This window comes from Bos javanicus, chromosome 5, assembly GCF_032452875.1.
Source record: "Bos javanicus breed banteng chromosome 5, ARS-OSU_banteng_1.0, whole genome shotgun sequence".
In the NCBI taxonomy this organism is placed as follows: Eukaryota; Metazoa; Chordata; class Mammalia; order Artiodactyla; family Bovidae; genus Bos; species Bos javanicus.
In genome coordinates, this window is record NC_083872.1 from 69,092,328 (window position 1) to 69,112,475 (window position 20,148).

Sequence of the window (20,148 nt, forward strand, 5' to 3'; positions counted from 1 at the left end):
GCTGCAAAAGGCCACTTATCGCCTAATTTCACGTGTATGAAATGTCTCAAATAGGCAAATCCATAGAAACAGAAAGTAAATTGGTGGTTTCCTGGTGCCAGGGCCCAGGAGAGGAGAGCATGAATGCCAGTGGATATGGAGTTTCTTTGGGGGAGGTTAAAAAAAAAAAAAGTTCCATAATCAGATCGAGGTCATGGTTGCACAACTCAGTGAATATACTAAAAAACAATGAATTGTACATTTTTTAAAAGGTGAAATGTATGGTATCTGAATTATAATCTCAAAACTGTCATTTTAAGAAAGTTGTAAATGTAAAAGCATGAAAGGCACAGCATTCTTCTATAGCATGAAGGTCTTAACCATGTAGCTTTTCAACACCACGGACAGGCTTACATAATCCACCACCAGCTCTGCTTCCTGATCCTCTCCTCTCAGTTTCCTCACGACCTTTTGGATGAAGTCTTCAAATTTGGTGGCCATATAAACATCCTCATTCTGTAACTGAAGCCCTCCACACTTCTGTCTTATCTCTTCAACCAGTCTGAAAAGAAAAACCAGCTCACATTACTTACATTTTTTTAAAGAGTTTCGAGGACTGTATGATTACATTTAGGTTGCTTTGAAGTAGGACGTATGTAACATACTTATTTATAGTCCATGAGATCGTCTATATTAGTAAGAGAAATTAATGAGATTGAGAGGAAAAAACTGTTAAAGCTTTCTCAAAAGACAGTGGCAATTTTTTTTAATACAAGAAACTGAAGCAAAGATATTTTCATTACTTTCGAGAGAAGAGTTAGACACCACTCTTCGCTGAGCGACTAAGCACAGCACACAGCAGGTGATAAAGGGCACATAAAATCAGTTTCTATCCTTTCAAAAGTACTCAAGGAATAAGGAATAAAGAAAAGTTCTGAACTGTGATAATTATGAGAGACCAAAGTCACATCATAGACTGTTTTCTCTGGATCCGGTGTAAGAATAAAACAAACATTTGTTTGTATTACATGGCTAAGTGAAAGTTTTAGTTGCTCAGTTGTGTTCAACTCTTTGGGACCCCATGGACTGTAGCCAGCCAGGCTCCTCCATCCATGGAATTACCCAGGCAAGAATACTGGAAGGGGTAGCCATACCCTTCTTCAGGGGATCTTCCCAACCCAGGGATCGAACCCTCATCTCCTATACTGCAGGCGGATTCTTTACCCTCTGAGCCACCAGGAAAGCCCACATGGCTAAGGTGGGTACTAAACAGAACCTTCCCAAGCAGTGTAGTTAGCAAAGAATCTGCCTGCCAGTGCAGGAGATGCAGGAGACGTGGGTTTGTCCCTGGGTCAGGAAGATCCCCTGGAATACAAAATGGCAACCCACTCCAGTGTTCTTGCCTGGAAAATTCCATGGACAGAGGAGCCTGATGGGCTACTGTCTATGGGGCCAGAAAAAGTTGGACCACAACTGAGTGTGTACACACACACACACGTATATAAGATAGATAACTAATAAGAAGAACCTACTGTATAGCACAAGGAACTCTACCCAATGCTCTGTAGTGACCTATATGAGTATAAAATCTAAACAAGAGTGAACATATGTGCATGTGTGAAATGAAAATATCTCCTGCCATTTCAATAAACAAAAAATGTCATGCTGCTGCTAAGTCGCTTCAGTCATGTCCAACTCTGTGAGACCCCATAGATGGCAGCCCACCAGGCTCCCCCGTCCCTAGGGTTCTCCAGGTAAGAACACTGGAGTGGGTTGCTATTTCCTTCTCCAATGCAGAAAGTGAAAAGTGAAAGTGAAGTTGCTCAGTTGTGTCCGACTCTTAGCGACCCCATGGACTGCAGCCTACCAGGCTCTTCCGTCCATGGGATTTTTCAGGCAAGAGTACTGGAAAGGGGTGCCATTGCCTTCTCCTAAAAAATGTCATAGCTATCAGTGATTTCTGGCCTCCAAATGTGAATAAGGGCTCCCAAAACTGAGATCCAGCAGATGCTGCCACCCCCATGGGGATTGTTGAGGAGCTGGGGGGTGCAAGAAGCAAGGTGAACAGGGAAACAGGATTGTGCCCAGGTAGCTGAGCTGCATGTGAAAGGAATGAATTCAGCGAGCCCAGAGGCGTGCATCTCCCCATACACAGAATGCCAAATTCCTTAGCTCGGATACCTGATTTTTGACGTTCAGATGGCCTGCTCCCCTTGTTGCATACTTGTATATAGCCAGACTTCCCCTCCTGCCTCCTTGGAGCAGTTTTCTCAGAGCTACTGAGATGCTGTCTCCTGGGCTCAGAGTCCTAAACATTCCCACGAAATAAAATAACTCTCTACTTTCAGGTTGCGACTGTATTTTTTAGTCAACAATGTGTAACTGATTCACTTTGCTATATAGCAGAAAATAACAGCACTGAAAGTTAACTATACTCCAATAAAAATTATTTTAAAAAATACATGAATGAATACATGAACAGAATATTCATCAAGAACACTTGCTTTGTCAACATGAAGACTTTTACCTTGTTTATTTAGTAAAAAGCCATACGGTGGCCCTCAAAGGAAAAGCACCTCTACAAGACTCTCCATTATTAGGATCCTGGTCTGCTCTTCATGCCATAGAGGGTGGCTTTCTAGTCCTCTAGCCCTTTCTACCTATTGCAAACTTCTGCAGAGAAATTCTGACTATAGAGTGACTACCCTTACTCTTGCAAGAAGTCTGATACTCCTCATTCTAGATATACCATACTGGGTAACTTGGGGAGTTAGGAAAAAAGATTTGGGGTAAGCATAATCAATGTTAGATATCCTTTTAGATGCAATTATATAGGAAAATTCCAATTAACATTCTCCACTCAGAGCTTCCCAAATCCAATTGGAGGAGAATCGGAAATATGAGAAATTTGAAGAAATGTGAAATATGAAGACATATTTTTAAGTGAAATAAACAATTAGTAGGGTGGTTTTCTAGGTGTATAGTCAATATGAAAACACTCATAGTTAGCAACAAAGAAAAGAGAACAAATACATGTATTTGACCATGGAAACAAGCAAAGAAAGATGAAGGAAAGAGAAATATAATAGATGGGTATGATAGAGTGATGAGATCTAGTACAAAGGATTTAGATTCGATTTTCAAGGTCAAAGTGAAAATCCCTGGTGCAGGGGTGTGAGTCACTAAGGTGGTGGTTTTACCTGGCAACATCCATTGAGCTTGCTCCAGATTTAAAGAAGTCTGTTGAATCTTCAATAGCAGGGACATTGCTCAAAATTCCAGCCCAGATGACCTACACGACATGAGGGAAACTTTATGAGGGAGCTGCCATGTAGAACACTGGCAGAGACCAGCTAGCTTCTCACGAAACCTACTTCTTTACATGTCTCAGCATCTCTTCAATTAGAGAGGGCCGTTTGACCAACTTCTAGCCAGTGAATATGAATGTAAGTGACCTGTGCTGTCAATCTTGCTTCTCTAGTGGCTCAGTGGTTAAAAAGATCCACCTGCCAATGCAGGAGATGTGGGTTCAATCTCTGGATTGGGAAGATCCCCTGGCGAAGGAAATGGCAACCCGCTCCAGCATTCTTGCCTGGGAAATCCCATGGACACAGGAGCCTGGTGGGCTACAGTCCACGGGGTTGCAAAAGAGTCAGGCATGACTTAGCGACTAAACAACAATAACACTGTCAATCGTGGCCCATGCAAAACCTTTGTCACACAATTTTCTGTGCTCTTTTGCTCTTCCTGGCTGTCTGGGATGGAGATAACACCCAGCAGGTCCTTGAAGATAGCAGAGCCTGGGTTCTTGCTTGACTCCACCCCTAACCCTCATATTCCCACTTTACCCCCATGCAAACCTAGAACTGCCTTGGATTACTTATATGAATGAGAAATAAATGTGCATATAAAATTTGGCATTGATTTCCTTTTGCAACTAATACAAAAAAAGAGGAAATAAAAGTTTCATCCCAACTCCTTTGAGGATTAATGGTACGAGTTACAAAAATGGTTACAAGAATTGTTCCAAGACAAGGAACTTTAAAAACTTCACATGTTCACCTTGATGGTCTCCGCCACCTTCACCTCTTCGGCTGTGAGTTCCACCATTGACATCTCACCCGATGAAAAGTACTGAGAGGCAGGAATCATTTTTCCATCTTCAAACTGCAGATTTCTCACCATCAGCTGTAAAATAAAGACAAAACAAGCAGAAGAATTGAGAATTAGGACAATTCAAAAGTGAGATTGGTGTGAGAAAGAGTCTTATGTGAGTATGCTGCTAAGTCGCTTCACTTGTGTCCGACTCTGTGCGACCCCATAGACAGCAGCCCACCAGGCTCTGCCGTCCCTGGGATTCTCCAGGCAAGAACACTGGAGTGGGTTGCCATTTCCTTCTCCATTGCGTGAAAGTGAAAAGTGAAAGTGAATTCATTCAGTTGTGACCGACTCGTAGTGACTCCATGGACTGTAGCCCACCAGGCTCCTCCATCCATGGGATTTTCTAGGCAAGAGTACTGGAGTGGCTTGCCATTGCCTTCTCTGTATGTGAGTATAAGGACCAGCTTACTTGGCAAATAGGAAAATATGGATTAAAAGCACTACCTACTATGTGTAAAAGGGCTGAAATGGTATTTCAGTTATGGCTGCAGAGAGGAGAAAGTTAAGTCCAGGGGTAGATATATCTCAAAATGGATGATAAACACCCCTAAAATTGACACTTGCATACAGGAATTGGGTCTAAAGCTGACAATGAGTACCACTACTACTAATAGCACTATTACTGCCTCTACTACCATCTTCTGAACTCTTAGTCTGCAGCATGCACAGTGCTAAGTGCGTATATGCTGAGTATCTTATTCAGTCTCCTAAATCCTGACAGATGCAGAGAATGGGGATAATGTCCTTATTTTCCCCATTTTACTGATAAGCAAATGAAGGCTCAGTGAGGTTTAGTAATTTGCCCAGTGCCTCAAAGCAAGACAGAGCTGAGGTTACAACCCAGGACTAGCTGGACTCTGAGGCCTACCATCTTAATAACTGATGTATCCTGTGAGCCAGGACAAGGTATCTGTGAGCTGCAAATTCCCTTTTGTTTTGCTCACTGGGCACCTGCCCAAGAGCCCACCGAGGGCCAGAGTTCATGCTCCCAAGTGCAGGCAGTGCAGATGGGCATCTCCCTATTGGCAAAGGGAGGACCATCTGAGGCGGCTCACACCACCTGATCCTCCCAGACCAGACCACGCTCTCCGTTCTGTAGACGGAGAAACGGAGCCTCAGAGGGAGAGGCATCCTGCTCACACCAGTGAGTGACAGAGCAGGGATTCACACCCTGGCTCCTGACCAAACGCTAAGCTCTTTCTACTGTATCACGGAGCAGGCCATGCAGGTCCTGTGGGTCCATCCTGAGATGCCTGGTTCTCAATCAAGGCACATAAAGCCAGCTCATCCCCAGAGAGAAATGGGCCACAGACATCTTAAACCTCCTATATCCCACTGCACAGCCAGATTGTCCTGGGAGTCTGCCCTGCCAGACTCCCTCAAGAGCTTGGGTAATTGAAGGAAACCACCAAAGTGATTTTATAGGTAACCCTATTGAACACTCACTGCTTTTCCATCGTTACCGAAAAGAACAAGTCCATTTTTGGTAACAAGACCAGGCTTCTCAGCACCTTTAATTTCCAGTGGTTCTCCAGGAGGGACGGAGCTATTCAGCAATGACGAGCCATAGAAAGTGACCACCTAGTAAAGAGACCAAACCCAAGTTGTGAAAGGAGGAAATGAAGGCTGTTTATAAGGGTGTATGAAAGCAGCATGCTCTGCAAAAAAAAAAACAAAAAAACAAAAAAAAAAACAGCTGACATTCTCATTTATGCCAAAATGAGGGACCTCCCACTGCCAGTGTAAGAGACTATATCAAGCACCTATCGGAATGACACAAAGCAAGAGATAGTCTGTGAGGGTATGACTGAAGAGTTGAAAAACGCCCCACATCCAGGGGATGCAAGTATACATGTATCATTTATTTGCATTGACACACAAGTGAATGACATGAAAGCTCTCACAGACTTTGCAGCCTGAAGGTAGGGTTTTTGTGGGAAGTGGAGGTATTGATGTGGGCTCAGGGAGGCAGGTGCAGAGTAGTAAACAGACTATTGCATTGCAGTGGAATGTGTGACGGAGGTGCAGGAAGCTTTGTGGGCCAGCTCATGGAAACAAGACCGGATCCAGACTGGAACTAAGAGAACTGGATATTAATTGACTTGTTATTGTTATTATAATAATTACTATAATTCTATGCTTGCGTGTGTGCTCAGTCACTCAGTCGTGTCTGACTCTCTGTGACCTCATGGACTGTAGCCTGCCAGGCTCCTTTGTCCATGGGATTTCCCAGGCAAGAATACAGGAGCCAACCCAAGGATTGAACCTGTGTCTCTTACGTCTTCTACATTGGTAGGCAGATTCTTATATAATTCCATATATAATTCTTATATAATTCTCTTATAATTCCATAGTCATTAGCTACCATTTATTGACAACTCTATTATTTAATATTTATTGAATATTTATTCTATGTCAGGGACTAAGTTCTTAGATGAATTAACATGTATTAACTCATTGCATCTTTACAACAACCCCAAACCAATGAGGGAGGCACTATTATTAGTCTCATTCTGCAACAAGGAAACCAAGGTACTCAATGGTTAAGTAGCCTGCCCATGGTTATACAGCAAATAGAGGCAATGCCAGAATTTTACTGGAAACATTCTGGCTTCAGATCCCACACTTTTGGTGTGTCTGTGAGTATAACTGCTTTGAAAAACAAGGCATTATCAATTGTGATAAAACATATTCATATGCTATATGATGTCACTGTAGTCCAAGATGTATATCCAGTATTCCTCATGTAATCAAGAGTACATTTGTATAAGGATGTCCATGACAAAATGTTTTATTGAAGTACAATATGTACTTGTAGCTTACTTTATACATAATAATTTGTACCTCTCAATTCCCTACTCCTGTCTTGCTCCTCCCCTCTTCCCTCTCCCCACTGGTAACCACTAGTTTGTTCTCTATATTTGGAGTCTGTTTATTTCTTATTATATTCACTACTTTGTTGTATTTTTTAGATTCCATATATAAGTGATATCATATGGCATTTGTCTTTCTCTGATTTATTTCACTTAGCGTAGTACCCTCCAATTCCTTACTCTTAACCATGGCACTGGACTTCCACCTTTGGTTCTTCACTGATCCCATATAGTTTTATTGATATCTAATATGCACTGAGGACCCAGCTGAAGGGCTGAGACTATCAAGACAACAGCATGATGCCCTTGCCCTTGAGGGGCTCCCAGTCTATGGTGGGTAGAGGGATAGATACATAAAGAAATGCTTACAATAGACAATATGCTGAGTCAGAGCTAGGCAGGGCATTACTGGAAAGGAGAAAACGGATACCCAGTCCTGCCAGGCTGGGAGTATGAGGTCAGGAGACTTCCTAGAGGAGGCGAAGCTGGAGAAGCTGAGTTGAGTGGAGTTTCCCCAGGTATCAGAAGGCTTTTCCTGCCCCTGCCCACCACCCCTGCAGCATCTCTTCCCCATCCTCTCACTCCCAGTCCTCACATTTGAGGCCCCAGCTTCTCTGAACTCTACTGCAAGTTCCTGTCTGGGTAACATGCTCTCCTACCTCTGGTCTTTAACTCTGTGTCTCATTCTCTACTTGTTGACCTCTTCTTGAAGTGCAAGCCAAACAACTTTTCTAGGAAGCCTTTCCTAAGATACCTGAGCCTGGACCTCAGTTACAGCGTTTGTCTTACTGTCTTGTGAGTGCTTATTCATTTCCCTGCTTTCTCCATAAAACTGCAGTCTCCCTGAGAGCAGAGGCTGTGCCTAGTGTCTGCCTCACATCAAATGCTCCATATGTGTGGAGTAAAAAATGGACCACATGACCATGTGTACCTAGGCTCTTTTAGCTGGCCAGTGTACCTAAACTCCTTTAGTTGGTCACGTGTACCTAGAACACAAACTCTCCTCACAAGCAAAGGAAGAACCAGGGGAAGCCTAGACTCATGAGTAATGCCTCTTACAAAGGTCACATGCCGAAAGAAAACATTGGGCCCCTAGAACATACCTGTCCATTTATCTCTGCCCAAGCTCCAGGGACTTTATCATGACCTCGGATCCAGTTATGTAAAGCTTCAGCAGACTGATTCCAAGAGATCTAGGAATGTGCAAAGCACAGGTTGAACTTCTCAAGTCTCAAAGGCAGTAGAAACATTTCTCTTCATCAGTGGCAGACATGGGTGCGGGGAGCCGGTGAGGCATTCCACTCGTGACAAAGGTCATGAGGAAGGAGGCTCGGCATACGCAAAGGCGGGATCGAGCCTCAGGAGTCCCCCCGGATATTCTCGAGCATTTTCCCCCAAAAAACCAGAGTCTGCCTACTTTATTGCTTTGTGCTCTCACCTCTGACTTTACTGGGGGCTGTCCCCTACCACCATCTCTCTCTCTCTGTGTCAAAGAGTTAACTTACAACTCCAATTAATAAAGTTCCTGGGCAATTAGGAGTGTTTAAATCCAAACCCCTCTGATGGCTCTCTAACTCGCCTGACAAGTTTACCCGGACTCCTGCAGCTATGCATACGATTGTTTACAGTCTCCCAGCCTCGAGAGGCATGGGAAGCTTAAGATATTCAAATAGCTTAGAGCCTCTCAGAGAGTTAAAAACTGTCAGAATAAACTAGTAAAGGATTTCATTGATGAGTCAATGCTTGTTGCCAAGTTTTCACATCCCCTGAATTGTATCCTTGAATGTGTATTAATTAATAGTTGGTATATAGAAAAAATAAGTAGTGGCCTTGGTGTTAGTAACTTTAGACCCTTAAGGTAATAAATTCTTTCTTTGTTGTAAACCCATTACACATCCGCCCTATAGGAATGCAATTTTATCTTTGGAAGATGGTGCCAAACCTTGAAATAATTACTCTTAGAGAAAGTAAGTCTTTGTTGATAAGTCCTTGTCAAGAGTCATAAAATGTTAGTAGGCCTTCTGGCCAGAAGATGATGTAAATCACCTAAACCATTTGTATACGATACATTTGCAGGAAAGAAACCTTGGTTTTTGATAAGAACCAAAGACTGCTGACTTTGCATCCCCTATTATCCTCTATGTGTAACTTAGGGTATAAAAGCCCCTGTTAAAAATAAAGCTACGGGCCTTGTTCACCAGCGCTTGGTCTCCCCATGTCATTCTTCCCTTTAACTTCCAGCTGAGTCTCCATCTGGAGCGCGGAACCCACCACGCTTACTAATTATGCCTGGGCTTCTAAGACCCACTCGAGAAGGAGTCTAGGGTGAGACACCTTCCGCTATTCGAGAGGGCGCCTGCGGCCTACGTAAGTGGTGCAAACTTCTTGTCTTGAAGTTTTATTGGTCTCCCGCGTAAACCAAGCTACTCAGCTTCTTTTCTCCACTGAATTTTCCTACTGAGCTATCCTCATTCTATTGTTCTCTATATCTCTAATTAGCATATAAATAGTTGCCTAGGCCGTCTCTCCTTCGAATACCCTGGATCAGCTGGGGCTGGTCCCCGGCACATGGGTAGGGATAGGGCAGGGGGCTTGGAGATTTTCCTTTCACTGAGGAAATGGTACACTGAGAACTGCTCGAAGGTGGGGGACAGTGAATTCTGAGATGCGTAACTGAGTTGATATAAATACCTTAGCATTTTCCTTTTTCTGGATACCTTCATATGTTGCTCCTTCTTCTGACTGGGGAATGCGAGGAGCTTTACCATCAGCTATGAGTTGGACAGCTTCCACCTAAAGCCAAACATGTTACCGGTGTTAGAGTCCAGTGGTCAACAATGACATGGTCTGTTTAACTGAAGTTTCTGTTTAACAGAATTACTACATATAAATCTGTCCAGAGAGTCAGACTTTGATAAAATAACTACCATTTCTTTGAATCCATAATTGTACCAGGCAGTGTGTTAGGTGGGGCTTCCCAGGTGAGAGAGTCAATTCCTAGGCAGGTTGATAAGAAGTCCGGGGTTCCCCAAGGACAGAGGGGTCTGGGGTTCTCAAGGAGGAGCTAGGGGTCTGGAATTGTTAGCCCCCATCTGTAAGAGAGAAAGAAGCAACCAGCAGACCATCTCTCTACCGGAGGCATCCCTCCCTGATCTACATGGGGGTGTAGACAGACTTTACACCAAAGCTTCCCTTCCTTGGTCGGACTTAGTCTGTCCCTTACTGATGCAGGCGCTGTACTCGTCCCTCCCAGTTCTACCACCGAGGCAGGGCAGAGATGCACCAGGGGTAGACCTGATGACATCCTAGACTGATGTCCAGTTCCTCACCATTAAAACCTTGCTTGCCTCTGATGCCACCTGAGGTGCAATCAGTAACCTTCCGGAATGCCTCCCAAGCTAAGACTGCTGGGGGAAACATTAGGCACAACCTGAGTATATTCCTGACCACAATAAGACCAGTATGAACATAAAACTGAGATGTTTCTTCCAAGCATCACCACACCAGAATAAGCAATAGCAAAAGAGATGGTGAAGGGCTGGCCAGTGAGGAAAAATTGATTTTTGTCCTCGAGTTATTAGGGCCAGTCCTTCCATTTCATTCCCACAGATTCCATAGAAAGAATATCTAAGGAGTTGGGACAAAAGCCACTGGAAAGCCTCCTCTGGCCCACTAAGAGCTAGCATTACCAACGGAAGAAACCCATTGCACTTCCAATCTGAGTAACCTTTAACCTCAGAGATGCTCCATCTAGCTTCTGAACTTTTGACTCCTAGCAAGGCTAGGCGCTTCCTGACTACCAATCCAAGTTGGGGTCCTAAGTAACAGTACACAGTAACAGCATAGATCACAAGTCCCTTGAAAGTCTGTGATCTGACAGGTTAGTAGTTCTAATTCCCAAGGACTTATGAAATGGTCAAAGAAACTGGAAAGTTTGACTGAGAAAGGAGAGTTCAGTCCACACTCTTTGCCCATTTCTGGTCGGTCCCTGAAGGATACGTTGGGTGCCTCTTGGCATTGGCAGGTCGGTATAAACCCCCGATAGGTTTCTGCCATAAGCCATATGAGGTCACTGCAGAACCTCAGAGCAGGGCTCCTCCTCATTTGTTTTGCTCAAGGAGTGTATTCATTCACACAAGCATACTGTAGAGTTAGTAAAGTACAGCAGAAAACGTGTTTGCTAGGAGAACAAAGAACTAGAGCTCCAAGCATCCTTACCTTGTCCTGAAGAATCCCGGACGAACCCCAAGATGAAAGGTTGTTACTGAACCATGAAAGACGCCGGGATTCTTGGCCTCCGGGGGAGCAGAATTCAATCCGGGGCCAGAGACGAGGCTTGATCGCTCAGAGCTTTTGTGTAATAAAGTTTTATTAAAGTATAAAAGAGATAGAGAAAGCTTCTAACATAGACACCAGAAGGCGGCAGAAAGAGTGCCCTCTCGCTAGTGTTAGCAATGGAGTTACATACTTTCTAATTAGTTATTACAGTGAATCAGAAGAATATCTGGAGGTTGTAAAGACATTACTAGGCCCACTCCCATAATTTACATTTTAAGATAACAGGATTAACCAGAAGGTTTTTTCCAGAAACTCTCCTCAAGCAGGATATATTACTGTTATATAATCCTAAGGAATGTAGAGGGGAAAAAAAGTTTGTCCTTTCCTCCTTGAGAATTCCAGACCCCTCTCTCCTTGGGGACCCCCAGACTTCTTATCAACCTGCCTAGGAATTGACTGTCTCACAGGCGGCGCTAGTAGTAAAGAATCTGCCTGCTTGCCAATGCAAGAGGCATAAGAGACTCAGGTTCAATCTCCAGGTAGGGAAGATCTCCTGGAATAGGAAATGGCAACCCACTCCAGGATATTTGCTTGGCAAATCCCATGGACAGAGGAGTCTGGTGGGCTGCAGTCCAAAGGGTCGCAAAGAATTGTACACAACTGAAGCGACTTAACACACACACACACACATGGGTTAGCTTCTTTATGTAAAATATCCTTTGGTGGCTCAGAGAGTAAAGAATCTGCCTGCAATGCAGGAGACCTGGGTTCGATCCTAGAAGAAGGAAATGGCAGTCTACTCCAGTATTCTTGTCTGGAGAATTCCATGGACAGAAAAGCCTGGTCAGCTACAATCCATGGGGTCACAAAGAGTCGGACATGACTGAGTGACTAACTAACTAACATCACACAAGTCCTACAAGGTGGATATTATCAGTCTTGTTTTACATAGGAGGTTGCAAAAAGCCTCAAGCAACTAGCTTGAGAAAAAGCAACTAGCTCAAGATCACAGAGAAGGCACTGGCGACCCACTCCAGTACTCTTGCCTGGGAAATCCCATGGATGGAGGAGCCTGGTAGGCTGCAGTCCATGTGGTCGCTAAGAATTGGACATGACTGAGCAACTCACTTTCACTTTTCACTTTCATGAACTGGAGAAGGAAATGGTAACCCACTCCAGTGTTCTTGCCTGGAGAATCCCAGGGACGGGGGAGCCTGGGGCTGCCATCTATGGGGTCACACAGAGTCGGACATGACTGAAACGACTTAGCAGCAGCAGCAGCAAGATCACAGAGATAGCTGGTAGGTGTCAGAGAAGGGTCTGTATCCAGATCTATCTACTGTCAATATCCAGCCTGCACTTTTAAACATGACTCCTTTATTTAAACACATTTCAATCTTCTCTTGCTTTTTCAATGGAAATTTTAGGAAGATAATTGTAAAATAAGTCATTGCAGGTTATTTCTGCTCATCATGCTGATTCTAGAAAATAATACATTGTTATGTTTAAGGAATTCACCTTGCTTTATAGTTTAGGACACCTGGAATAAAAAAAAAATTAAAGTCTGTCCATGAGTCTGATTGCCTTTGGGATGTGTCCTGTGTCCCCTTCTGTGCACCACTTATTTTTACCTTGAGTTGAGAGCCTGTGTCCTTCACTGGGAAACCTATGTGAGCTCATGTTCTCAGTTTTCTCTCTAAATACTCACAGCTAAGTACTCCAACCTCTTCAAGAGCATGTGGAGGGAGCCACCTGGGACAGGTTCAAGCTAAGCTCATTCATTCCACCCATTTCTGGCTATAATCCAGGTTTGCACAAATTCTACTGAACACACAGAATACTACTTTGATTATAATGATCATTTTGAGCACCTACTGTGTGCCAGATGCTTTACACAAATGTCATTTAATTTTCACAACAACAACCTTGTAAATCAGGCGGTGGTGTCCACATTTTATAGATGAGGAAACCAAGGCTAAACAGGCTAAATGACTTCTCTCTTTAAACAAATGGTAGAACAAGAACTACTCTCTTAATCATTGTGTCAGTCACTCAGTCGTGTCCAACTCTTTGTGACCCCATGGATTGTAGCCAGCCAGGCTCCTCTGTCCATGGGATTCTGCAGGCAAGAATATTGGAGTGGGTTGCCATTTCCTTCTCCAGGGGATCTTCCCAACCCAGGGATCAAACCCAGGTCTCCTGCCTTGCAGGTAGATGTCTTACCATCTGAGCTACTAGGGAAGCACCCCCCCCCCCCCGCTTAATCATTAAATGATAACAAACAAAATACTGCTCTCCTCTCTCCTAAATCAATGGCTGCTGTTTTATATTATCTTATTGTCCACCTCTGTGCTGTACTTTTACCATATCAAACACTAGAAGATATTAAATAATACTGAAATTATCTTTCAATGTTTTTACAGGTTAATATATCACTTTTTTATGATGTGCATGTTTTGAGTTTTTAATTCAGAGCATACCTGAACAAATAAAGCAGTGTCAAATTTTGCCTTATCACATAGACTGATTTTAAATGTTTTTGAAGGAAGTCCAAATTACATAGCAAAATTTCTTCACATTCTGCTACTTCTTAACAATTAGTCATTATAAACAGGATGGAGATCCAAACAGGTGGTAAAATAAATGAAGTTTGATGACTACCTTATCCAGTTGATCACTATCCTCAGAAGAATAAGTCAGCTTCACAGAATAAGAAATTCTGAAGTTCAGGTTTCCTCCCTCAATATACCATCCTATTAGTAAATATAATAAAATCTAATTTTGTTTTTCAGACTTATTTTTAGTAAAAAGTCATAGGAGCAAATTCTCAATAAAAGAGAAACATTGCCAAAACTTTAAAGGTTTACTAGATTCTCCTTGATGGCATAATTGTACTGACCATGGCCTTGATTCCTTCTGGAAAAAGAAATCGATTATAAAGCGCATCTACTGTATCATTGGGCTCCACATCACACGACCTCTGGAGAAGGATGGGTCCTGTGTCTAAACCGTCATCAGCCCAGAAAACAGAAAACCCAGCTTTCTTATCTCCCATGATCAGAGTCCTGTGAAAAGAGTTGCAACGTAACACATTGGTTAACTGTATCATAAGGTGAATTAGTAACATGAAAGTACAATGTGGTCACAGTGGAAAATAGACAGTGAATGAAGCTACTGTGAAAATTACAGCAGGGCCGGGCGATATCAGCATTCAAAAAAATAGAACTTAATGGCTCTGTGATTTTATACATCCCCATCTCTGTAATCTTTCTTATTAACATACAGTAATGAAAAGGCATCAGAGACTATCAGTACTACGTCTCACTGACTCCCAGGTGTTGGCTTTCTATTGCAACATCAAGTAATTTTGCCCACCAGGGTCCAATTCCCACATTGCACCTGACCCTGTATTAGGCAGAATAAGATCATGAAAGCTAAAACAGAGGATAGTCATTGCAGTGTTGAAAGGAGAATGATGTTTAATTTAGGTTGCATAATTCAGGTATAGGCATCACTTAGAGCTGGAATTAGATTGTCTATAAATAAATAATAGTAAAAGAGAGTGGATTGATTCAACTACTTGTATTACGTGTTCTATAAATTTAGCCTAAGAGGAAATACTGACCCTACAGACCTTACGGCTTCCCAGGTGGCGCTAGTGGTAAAGAACCTGCCTGCAGGTGCAGGAGACATGAGAGACTCGGGCTCAATCCCTGGGTCTGGAAGATTCCCTGGAGAGAGTCATGGCAACCCACTCTAGTATTCTTGCCTGGAGAATTTCATGGACAGAGGAGCCTGGAGGGCTACAATCCATAGCATCACAAAGAATCCGACATGACTGAAGCAACTTTGTATGGACACACACAGGCCTTATAATATATACAATAAACCAGATAGATGGGAATACATATATAAAAGCATATCAAAGAGCAGGCTAATATAGACAGAGTATGAAGTGATAGGTCAGCCATACTCTTCACTGAAATCATTGTTACCTCTCTGAGCTACTAGCCAAGAAGACCAACTCAATCAACTGACCAATCAATCAACTACTCATTGCAGAAATCTTGAGGAACTAATTGGCACTGTGTTATCAAGAGCCTTGAAAATATTCATATACTTTGAGTCAATGATTCTGCACATGGAAGCAATGTGAAATGAGAAAAAAATACATGTTTAAATACAAAGATATTCACTAAAGTACTATTTACAAGAGCCAAAAAGAGATCAATTCATGTAATCAGTCTTGAAGCATTGGGTTGGGCAAAAAGTTCACATGGGTTTTTCCATAGTATGTTATAGAAAAATCTGAATGACATTTTTGGCCAGCCCAATATAATTAAATGTTTTTCACCACATTTAAACCAAGGGTAGATTTTCTGCCTATATGATAACTTGACCCTGAGAGAGAGCTGGGGGTTATGCAGGTAAAGGAGAGATAGTAGAGAAGATGAGAAAGGCCCACCTTGACCCACAGGATAGTGTAACTATGATACTGGGCAGGAGCAGGCAGTGTTCTTGAACCTGGGCCTTATGGCAGTAAAAACATTAGACCATAGTCCTTTCTCCCCTCAAGAAACTTAACCTTGAATGGGGGAAGATAGACCACAAGAAAGATAACTTCAGGTAATTCAGCATTTCCTGAAATGTACCTGAGATACTCTATGCAAAAAAAGTTCTATGGCCAAATAAATTGAGGAACACTTTGTACTCACATTCCTCCTTGGAGATTAGGATGCTCACATGAAAGCACATATTAAATTCTCTAAGTTCTGAGAAACAGAAATCCAGCATAAACCAGACTCATCTGAACACAGGACCTTTGCTTGCTAAATACCTAGTTACATCCAGTGGAGCCAATAGGCCATAGAAGATTCTTGGGAATGCTGTTCTGGCTTATGCAGTACCTCAAGATCTCAGGGAGTTCATGCAATCAGGATCTCACAATTGTTCAAGCATACCTAGTTCCTTAATCTTCTAGGTTAAAAACAGAAAGATTACAGGCAACAGAAATGGGCCCATCTTGGTTATTTAAAGAAAAATCTCACCAGTTGATAGCAGAAGCTCCTCTGTGCCTGGGAAGGATAGACGGGTGATAAACGATGGAACCATGCTTTGGGCCATCAATTACGTCCATGGGGATGAATTGTGTGCAGAAAGGAAGCACGTTGAGCTCAGCACCCACGGATCTGTAGGCCTCTGCCACCTCCTTTATGGTCTTGCCCTTGACTCTCCATCTAGGGAACTTGAACACAGGGGTCCCATTTTTCTCTGCAGCCAATGCTGAGCATGAAAGAGATTATTTTCATCAAAAAAGTTTGGGCCATAATTTTGTATTACTATGAGTTCACACATTGTAATTTCATGAAACATCTACAAATAAAACATGATGAAGAACAATTTAGATTCTGACCATCTCATGGCCCAAGGTAGCTGCTTTAAGCCCCACTGTATAAGTTTAAGGTGTACAGCATAATGATTTGACTGACATACATCATGAAAATGATTATCAGAGTAAGCTCAGTAAACATTCTTCATCTCATATACATACAAAATAAATGAAGTAGAAAAGATTTTTTATTATGATGATAATGCTTTGGATTTACCCTCTTAACAACTTTCATATGTAACATACAGCAGTATTCATTATATTTATCAGGTTGTACATTATATCCCTACTCCTTACTTATCTTATAATTGGGAGTTTTTACTTTCTGACTGCCTTTATCCTATTCTCCCAGTAACAGGAACTAGAATAAACACCAGAGCTGCTTCTTTCAAGAAAAAGAACTTAGAGTTATCATAGATACTATTTCCCAACCAATATATTGCATCATACCAGTGATTTATAAAGATTCAAGTCACAAGCCAAGGTTTCTAGATGCTCGTTCTTATTCTCTACCTGTAGACTGTTTCTACTGGGTTGACCAAAAAGCTCATTTGGGTTTTCTGTACCATCTTACCAAAAAAATGAACCAACTCTTTGGTTAACCTAATATCTGTTTCTTGCCCTTTTTTTCAACATAGCTAAAGTGAGCAAATCAGAATCACACTGTAGGTTTGCTTTGAGGATGGCTATTTTCTTTACCTACTGTTAAGAGTCAAGCAGCCATCGCTATAATTTGTCTGAGATAAATGTGTTCTTTATAAGCCCACATCAATTGCTATCATTGGATGTGGGCTTCCCTGCATTCATATTGGCACCTCTGCATCAGACATTATTCTACATGTCTTATAGAACCTTTGGAAAGTCACAAGCGTAACTCAGGAAAAACATATGCTTGGAAATTCCTCTGATGGACCTGATGATTACCACATTGGTAAGTGGAGAAACTCAGTACAACGGGGGCCTGCATCTTTGTCTTGAGGCCCACAAGAGAAGGGAGAATGTTTGAGTCTGTATCCACCATACAAATAGACTTGGCCCGAGAAGGCCAAGTGCAGAGTCCATGATCCAGTTGCTCCAAGATACACTCACCAAGTGGGTCAGCTTTTCCATCTTTGTCTGGAACTGTGAACACTCCCACGACTCGGTGGCCTTCTTTGCAGAGATGACTATAGACCTCCTGTCCAAAGAGGCTCTGACCAATAAGTGCCACTTTCAACTTGTTTTTGAAACAAACCTGTGAAACAATTCAGTAGTGACAGATATTAGTATGGATGGGTTTCCCTGGTGGCTCCATGGTAAAGAATCCGCCTGCAGTGCAGGAGACACAGGTCTGATCCCTAGGTGGAAAAGATCCTCTGGAGAAGGAAATGGCAACCTACTCCAGTATCCTTGCTTGGGAAATCCCATGGACAGAGGAGCCTGGCAGGTTACAGTCCATGGGGTCACAAAAAAGTCAGACACGCTTTAGCGACTAAACAACAACATTAGTATGGATAGAAGATACACGGATAATAAATAATCTTTTCTCAATAATACCAGATAGTAAGGACTACAAAAGGCTTAAAGGTTTACAAAGTAAAATATTTATTGACATACACTGAACTCAGACTACATGCTACATACTGCAAGTAATTTCACACCTAAGTATTCCTCATTTTCCCTTTGCTTTCACTCACATGATTATTCATTATAATCATTGAGATTGCATATATTTTTACAAGGTATTTCAACTCCTTGATAAAATGAAACCAGATGTTAACAAATAAGCCCAAGTTTCACAGTTAAAAAGAGTGTAATTCTCAGCAAGATCTACCTCAATAAAACAATGGTTTTATGCCCCACAATTTAGAAATAAGAGCTGATTCATCTCTCACCTCCAAAAAAAAGCCAAGAATCAACATCTAGTAAAATATAGAGGCCAAAGCCTAGTGCCACCCACCCCTTATTAGTTGTGTGACCTCAAGTAAGTGACTTCTATTTGCCTTTTTTTCTCATCTATAAAATGCAGATAACACCAACTCACACAATTCTGATTGAAGTAGATGACAATATCTATTAGGCTTAAAGCAGTGTCTGACACACAGCACTGTGTAAGTAAAAGCTTTAATAATGTTTTAAAGGTTTTGCCACATAGTAGACAATTCTGTTTTTTCACATAGTCCAGAATTCCAAAATTCTTGGTAAGTAATAGTAATCTAAACTCATTTGGTTTCAAGATCTGGATTGATCTAATAAAATGTTTTTCTATAGTCTTTGAAGGTGTCTTATAAATTAACACAAAATCATTTGGCTTCAAACTTGACTGAACTGACAATACTATTTATAGTCTTTAATATAGTATGCTTTGCTGCAGAGAAAATCGATCATGTGCTTAGTTACAGATACTAACCCAGACCCTGCTATAAAGTGCACATAAGTTTCTACGTACCATACAAACTCTATTAAATGTGAATAACTCTGAACCCCAAACACATTTGGCCCCACAGGTTTCAGAGAAGAAATTGAGGTCTGCCCATTATTTCATTCATTTAATCTTCACAACTATCCTGTTTTCTTACCCCTCATTTTGTATCATTCTATGAATGAAGAAACCAAGGCTTAGAAAAATCTAGTTTATCACCAAGGTCATACTGGCAAAACAAGGCAAAGGTGAGACTTGAATCCAGGGCTGTCAGACTCCAAAGCCCACATATGTACTTAAAATGAGCCAGCACTGCCCATCTCTTCCAACTTATTTTTTTCAAATTAAAAAAAGAAATTGGAGTATAATTGCTTTACAATGTTGTGTTAGTCTGCCTTCTTTTTAGAACACTACAGTGATGCACAAAAATACACTGATGGCCAATAAATATAAACATCATATAGATAAGAATGGCACTAACAGAGTTAAAGTTTTTAAGGACTGTCTTTAAGCAATTATACCTTTTGTAAATTCTCCCAAGAGGAAGTCTTTTCACAAAGCTTAAGGTAACGTGTTGACGTGACGATTGTTAAGATGGTGAAGAGAGTCACCAGGTGAAGCAGGCTGGATGCAGGATTGTGCATGTAGGGATGGTAATCAGAGAGTCATGACCTCCTATGTGAATCCTGTTTTGGCAAAGAACCAACCCCGGCTCCCCAGAGTTCTTTTCATCTTTCATTCCACCACATTAGAATTCAGCTCCACAGGATTTGGACATAGAACATTTTTCCTTCAGTTTGAATAGGATTCATTAATGTTCCAGAAAGTCATTCTAAATTAGCAAAGCCTCACTGTTAAACTCAGACTATAAGAAACTTAAATTTCCCTTATTTCCTATTTTATTTATTTATTGGTTTAAATTTTTTTAATTAAAAAATTTTTTTTAACTTTTTATTTTATATTGGAATATAGCCAATTAACAGAGTTGTGATAGTTTCAGGTGGACAGAAAAGGGACTCAGCCATACATATACATCTATCCATTCTCCCCCAAACTCCCCTCCCATC

The 20,148-nt window shown here is 41.8% G+C and overlaps 1 protein-coding gene across 1 annotated transcript in view; it reads right to left on the reverse strand.

Moving 5' to 3' along the window:
• The window catches only part of ALDH1L2 (aldehyde dehydrogenase 1 family member L2), a 62,792-nt gene that overhangs the window by 30,353 nt on the left and 12,291 nt on the right, over positions 1 to 20,148 (reverse strand). The window contains exons 2-10 of the mRNA XM_061417149.1: positions 17,770 to 17,914; positions 16,340 to 16,574; positions 14,191 to 14,356; positions 9,705 to 9,806; positions 8,117 to 8,206; positions 5,587 to 5,721; positions 4,042 to 4,167; positions 3,180 to 3,271; positions 394 to 541 (exon numbers count right to left, since the gene is read on the reverse strand). Of these exons, the coding sequence (XP_061273133.1) occupies positions 394 to 541; positions 3,180 to 3,271; positions 4,042 to 4,167; positions 5,587 to 5,721; positions 8,117 to 8,206; positions 9,705 to 9,806; positions 14,191 to 14,356; positions 16,340 to 16,574; positions 17,770 to 17,914 (1,239 nt within the window). The remainder of the gene's footprint in view (positions 1 to 393; positions 542 to 3,179; positions 3,272 to 4,041; positions 4,168 to 5,586; positions 5,722 to 8,116; positions 8,207 to 9,704; positions 9,807 to 14,190; positions 14,357 to 16,339; positions 16,575 to 17,769; positions 17,915 to 20,148) is intronic.